The following is a 6,930-nucleotide window of genomic DNA, read 5'->3' on the forward strand; positions in this document are numbered from 1 at the left end:
CACATCAACAGATTTTTTTTCTCCTAGTTGGTTCAAGGATTTGTTCCAACAACCTTTCAGTTATTGGCCCAATGCTCTTAACCGCTAGGCTACCTGTTGCCCTAAATCTATACTGGGGTTGCTTACCAAGAAGACAGGTAATGTTCCTGAGAGGCCGAGTTACAGTTTTGAGTGAAATCTACTTGAAAATCTGGCAAGACCTGAAATGGTTGTCTAGCAATGATCACTAACCAATGTGACAGAGCTTGAAGAATTTAGAAAATAATAATGGGCAAATGTTGCACAATCCAGGTGTGGAAAGCTCCTAGAGACTTACCCAGAATGACTCACATCTGTAATCGCTGCCAAAGGTGCTTACACAAAGTATTGACTCGGGGTGTGAATACTTATGCCATTTTGATTTCTGTATTTCATTTTCAAGAAATATTAGCACATTTTTCTAAAAAACATGTTTTTACGGGGCGGCAGGGTAGCCTAGTGGTTAGAGTGTTGGACTAGTAACCGGAAGGTTGCAAGTTCAAACCCCCGAGCTGACAAGGTACAAATCTGTCGTTCTGCCCCTGAACAGGCAGTTGACCTACTGTTCCTAGGCCGTCATTGAAAATAAGAATTTGTTCTTAACTGACTTGCCTGGTTAAATAAAGGTAAAATAAATACTTGGTTATTATAGGGTATTGTGTGTAGAATTTGAATTCTGCTGTTACACACCAAAATGTGCAAGAAGTCAAGGGGTATGAATAGTTTCTGAAGTCACTGTATACAGTGCCTGGTTCCCCCTCAGCAAGGGGATTAGGAGTGGCAACAGGAAGGCTCCCTCAGGCTCAGGGCACGCCATACTATACATCCCTTAGAATCAATCATGGATTGATGTACACAGACTACATACAGCACGTGAAACACACATCTGTACTTGTGTACAGTATTCCCTCTCTTTCCCACAGGCAGACTTGACACATTTGACCATCCCTACAGACACGGACAGACAGAACCAAAGATTGAAGGAAGTTGTAGTTTCACTCAACACACACACACTACATTTCCCACGTGTGTGTGTGTTTCCATGGCCAGTGGTAGCAGCAGAGCCCATGGTTGGTAGTGGCATGGGGGTGTTGTGGCCTGTTCTGTCATAACAAAAATGATTTTAGTCTTCAGAGGGGTGCAGGGGAGGAGCTATTTTAGTACCTCAACGATATGTAAAGCCTCACACACACACACACACACACACACACACACACACACACACACACACACTCTACACTGCTTTGCATGTGACCTTGGTGCTGTAAAGCTAGCGAATACGTGAACACAACTGTGGTTACTGCTACTGTGCTGAGCTGGAAATAGCAGGGAGAGAGTGGGCTGTGGTGAGGTGCTGCCTGCCTGCCTGCCACTCTAGGATACACTCGTCATCAACATCCACACAGCCCGAAGTAACTAAACTCAGCAAAAATAAACCTTTTTCAGGACCCTGTCTTTCAAAGATAATTAGTTAAAATCCCAATAATTTCACAGATCTTCATTATAAAGGTTTTAAACACTGTTTCCCATGCTTGTTTCAAAGATAATTAGTTAAAATCCCAATAAACCATAAACTATAAACAATTAATGAACATGCACCTGTTGAACAGTCATTAATACACTAACAGCTTAGAGACAGTAGGCAATTAAGGTCACAGTTATGAAAACTTAGGACACTAAAGAGGCCTTTCTACTGACTGATAAACACCAAAGAAAGATGCCCAGGGTCCCTGCTCATCTGCGTGAACGTGCCTTAGGCATGCTGCAAGGAGGCATGAGGACTGCAGATGTGACCAGGGCAATAAATTGCAATGTCCATACTGTGAGACACCTAAGACAGCGCTACAGGGAGACAGGATGGACAGCTGATCGTCCTCGCAGTGGCAGACCTACGTGTAACAACACCTGCACAGGATCGGTACATCCAAACATCACATGTGCGGGACAGGTACAGGATGGTACAGGTGGTCCTTCTGTAGCACAGTTGGTAGAGCCTGGCGCTTGTAACGCCAGGGTAGTGGGTTCGATTCCCGGGACCACCCATACGTAGAATGTATGCACACATGACTGACTAAGTCGCTTTGGATAAAAGCGTCTGCTAAATGGCATATACTGCTACTGCTAAATGGCATATACTGGATGGCAACTACTGCCTAAGTTACACCAGGAACGCACAATGCCTCCGTCAGTGCTCAGACTGTCCACAATAGGCTGAGAGCGGCTGGACTGAGGGCTTGTAAGGCCTGTTGTAAGGCAGGACCTCACCAGACATCACTGGCAACAACGTCACCTATGGGCACAAACCCACCGTCGCTGGACCAGACAGGACTGGCAAAAAGTGCTCTTCACTAACGAGTTGCGATTTTGTCTCACCAGGGGTGATGGTCGGAGTCGCAATTATTGTCGAAGGAATGACCGTTACACCGAGGCCTGTACTCTGGAGCGGGATCGATTTGGAGGGTCCGTCATGGTCTGGGGCGGTGTTTAACAGCATCATAGGACTGAGCTTGTTGTCATTGCAGGCAATCTCAATGCTGTGTGTTACAGGGAAGACGTCCTCCTCCCTCATGTGGTACCCTTCCTGCAGGCTCATCTTGACATGACCCTCCAGCATGACAATGCCACCACGCACAAAACGAGCAGTATGGCTGATTTCCTGCAAGACAGGAATGTCAGTGTTTTGCCATGGACAGCGAAGAGCCCGGATCTCAATCCCATTGAGCACGTCTGGGAGCTGTTGTTTTTGAGGGTGAGGGCTAGGGCCATTCACCCCAGAAATGTCAGAGTACTTGCAGGTGCCTTGATGGAAGAGTAGGGTAACATCTCACTGCAAGAACTGGCAAATCTGGTGCAGTCCATGAGGAGGAGATGTACATCAGCTGATATCTCAAAGTGCTGTACAGAAACCCAGCCTAAAACCCCAAACAGCAAACAATGCAGGTGTAAAAGCACATTGCAGTACTTAATGCAGCTGGTGGCCACACCAGATACTGACTGATACTTTTGATTTTGACCCCCCCCTTTGTTCAGGGACACATTATTCCAGTTCTGTTCGTCACATGTCTGTGGAACTTGTTCAGTTTATGTCCCAATTGTTGAATCTTGTGTTCATACAAATATTTACACAAGTTAAGTTTGCTGAAAATAAACGCAGTTGACAGTGAGAAGACATTATTTATTTTGCTGAGTTTACATACACACACAGAACTTTACATAGAACTAACAGGCCAAAAGGGTGCCTCGCCCACCTTCCTCTCTCCCTCACCCACTGTGGTCGATGCCAGTAGAGTCAATCAGCCTCACTGGGGCCTCTCCTCTCATTGACGGCTTCCTGTTTAATAATCAATAGGGGTGTATCGTGCACACACTCACACACACACACACACACACACACACTTTTCATCTGACACAAACACAGATAGATAACACAGTTGTTACTGTTGCTGAAGGAAACCGTTCAGAAAACAACAAGCCCACTCATATTTTAGGCAAATGGGTCAGCATTGCTTTTGTGATTCATACAACTCCTCTCTCCTTCCCCAGGCAATCATCAACAGCACCATCACCCCCAACATGACCTTCACCAAGACCTCCCAGAAGTTTGGCCAGTGGGCCGACAGCCGAGCCAACACCGTCTATGGCCTGGGCTTCTCCTCAGAGAACCACCTGCTCAAGGTACACACACACATTGCCAAAGTTGAGCTCACAAACACACCACATACACACACACAAACTAGTTTAGTCAGTGTTTTCTGTGTCATTGTGGTTCTTTCTCAGTTTGCAGAGAAGTTTGCAGAGTTTAAAGAGGCGGCCCGATTAGCCAAGGAGAAATCCCAGGAGAAGATGGAACTCACCAGCACCCCCTCTCAGGTAGTCTCAACAACACACACCCCTAACTCAAATGGGATAGTTCACCAACACCTACTTACTCACCTTAATTAAAAATGTACCTGTTTCCTCCCATTAAATGTAGCTTTTGGACCAGTATAGACTGCAAAGCACCTGGTGTTTTTGTACACAACCCACCACTAACATTAACATTTTGTTACCAGAAAACAATGGGAGTGAATGGACCCCAAGTGATTTAGGTATCACAGAAAGTGATTGGAAACACTACCTGCAAAGCACTACTCTTGGATGAGATGTTAAACTAATTCCTAATGGGAGTGTCTGAAACCAGTACTCTCATGGCAAGACTATAGTGTGTTAACTCCAGTGTCCTGGCTAAACTCCCAACCTGGCCTAACCATCCCCAGGTTTCAATTGGCTCATTCAACCCATCTCTTCTTCCCTGCAACTCTTCCCCAGGTCACTGCACTAAAAAAGAATGTGCTCTCAGTACCTCACAAAGTACCTCCCAGAGTCCCTCTCAGAGTACCTGTAAAAAAGAATGTGCTCTCAGTACCTCACAAAGTACCTCCCAGAGTCCCTCTCAGAGTACCTGTAAAAAAGAAGGTAAAATGGAATCCAAATCATTGTCATCTGACCCCAGTCTCTGTTAACCCTCCTGCTTTGCCCTCTTACTCCAGTCCAGTGTTGAAATCCCCAACTACCCCAGGCTAACACTCCAGCCCTTCAGGTGGTCTCCCCACAATGTTGTCACTGCTGTAGAAACATGGACCAAACAATGTCCATTATACAGTATAGTGTATATTTACCCTAGTATTGAGCTGTTGAATGGCACTGTTCCACTCTTTGGGGAGAACCCTGCCCTCCATGGATTAACCAACTTCTCCCTCTCTCCCCCATCCTAATATCAGATTAACACACAGATTAATGAATCCCTTCTCAGTCTCAGATGAACTCTGATCTCCCAGTGTCAGCTATGCTCCCATAAAGCGATGTTTCTTTTTTCAAGTGAGAACAACAAGCTCACTTGAAAACACATAGGCCTACTCACTTGAGAGAAACAAAAACTTACTTGAAACATCACTTTCTGTGGAGTGTAACTCATTGTGCAGGTATTCTCTCCACATTACATCAGTATTTTATTTACTCAGCAGTTGAGAACATACAGTTCAACTATTTCTGTTCCTTTAACCTTATTGTTTACATCATGCCAGGAGTCAGCCACCGGTGACCTGCAGTCACCTTTGACCCCGGAGAGCATCAACGGCACTGATGACGAGAGGGGCACCACCCCTGAAATGCCGCAGCACCCACCCGAGCCCCGTCCCGAGCCATCTCAGAACCAACTGCCCTTCTCCCACAGGTAAGAACAAGGCTCTGAAGCCAGGGGCTGGAGTAGGGTGTCAAGCACAAATATAGTTCACCTCAGTGGGCAAGGCATGGTTGGTCAGTGGGCAAGGCATGGTTGGTCAGTGGGCAAGGCATGGTTGGTCAGTGGGCAAGGCATGGTTGGTCAGTGGGCAAGGCATGGTTGGTCAATGGGCAAGGCATGGTTGGTCAGTGGGCAAGGCATGGTTGGTCAATGGGCAAGGCATGGTCGGTCAGCGGGCAAGGCATGGTTGGTCAGCGGGCGAAGGCATGGTCGGTCAGCGGGCGAAGGCATGGTCGGTCAGCGGGCGAAGGCATGGTCGGTCAGCGGGCGAAGGCATGGTCGGTCAGCGGGCGAAGGCATGGTCGGTCAGCGGGCGAAGGCATGGTCGGTCAGCGGGCGAAGCCATGGTCGGTCAGCGGGCGAAGGCATGGTCGGTCAGCGGGCGACGCCATGGTCGGTCAGCGGGCGACGCCATGGTCGGTCAGCGGGCGACGCCATGGTCGGTCAGCGGGCGACGCCATGGTCGGTCAGCGGGCGACGCCATGGTCGGTCAGCGGGCGACGGCATGGTCGGTCAGCGGGCGAAGGCATGGTCGGTCAGCGGGCGAAGGCATGGTCGGTCAGCGGGCGACGGCATGGTCGGTCAGCGGGCGAAGGCATGGTCGGTCAGCGGGCGACGCCATGGTCGGTCAGCGGGCGACGGCATGGTCGGTCAGCGGGCGACGCCATGGTCGGTCAGCGGGCGAAGGCATGGTCGGTCAGCGGGCGACGCCATGGTCGGTCAGCGGGCGACGCCATGGTCGGTCAGCGGGCGACGCCATGGTCGGTCAGCGGGCGACGCCATGGTCGGAAATGGTAAGATAATACCAATTGATACAAAACTATCTTCCAATTCCTTCCTTTAAAACTCATCTTCCCTTTTACAAGCTGAACATCCACAGTACTCCACTGTGTTCCCATGTTCAGTCTGGTATTGGTGGGGTTTAGCTGTTCACTGGGACCTCTTATTTAAAAGGAAATTGGCACAGCAGCAGCACCGCGTGTGCGTGGTCTGCTCGCACCTGGATGTGTCGAGTCATCCATCTCTTATTCATGTGGTCCCAGATCCCTGGACAGTAGTTAAGCATTATATCAAAACACTGTGTAGTGCTGATTTTAATTATTAATGACTAAATAAATGGAAAATGTATTTCACTCCCCCACCCCTTCGTATTCACCATACACGGTTCCCACATGAGTTCCACTCTAGCCTCTGAGGTCAGTAATGCTGATGAACATGAAGTTGAACATGTATTTGTACATTGGTGCTGGAATGGTTCATAGACTTTAGTCAAATGACAGTATTGTTGTTTTTTGCAATAAACTCAGGAAAACAATGATTGAGTTTATATCAGAGATGGAGTCTTGATCTTGCAGTCTTAAGACCAGTCGTGACCACAAAAAAGCAGTGTTGGTCAGTTGGTCTTCTCATGTGTCTCAATACTGGGTCTGGGTCTTGGCACCAATGTCTGGGTCATGGTCACTGAAACTCTACTGAAGTGTCTGTCTGTCTCCAGTTCGTCCAGTATTAACAAGCACTGGGAGGCCGAGCTGGCAGCCCTGAAGGGCAACAATGCCAAGCTGACAGCAGCTCTGCTGGAGTCCACAGCCAACGTCAAACAGTGGAAACAACAACTGGCTGCTTACCAGGAG

General features: G+C 48.3%; 1 protein-coding gene across 1 annotated transcript in view; it reads left to right on the top strand.

The window, feature by feature from the left end:
• Positions 1–5,234, top strand: part of LOC127931820 (homer protein homolog 1-like) — a 40,447-nt gene extending 35,213 nt beyond the window's left edge. The window contains exons 3-5 of the mRNA XM_052525568.1: positions 3,562–3,693; positions 3,796–3,888; positions 5,082–5,234. Coding sequence (XP_052381528.1) covers positions 3,562–3,693; positions 3,796–3,888; positions 5,082–5,234 — 378 coding nt within the window. The remainder of the gene's footprint in view (positions 1–3,561; positions 3,694–3,795; positions 3,889–5,081) is intronic.
• The last annotated feature ends 1,696 nt before the right edge of the window (positions 5,235–6,930 follow it).

This window comes from Oncorhynchus keta, chromosome 9 (assembly GCF_023373465.1).
Source record: "Oncorhynchus keta strain PuntledgeMale-10-30-2019 chromosome 9, Oket_V2, whole genome shotgun sequence".
NCBI classification, from domain to species: Eukaryota; Metazoa; Chordata; class Actinopteri; order Salmoniformes; family Salmonidae; genus Oncorhynchus; species Oncorhynchus keta.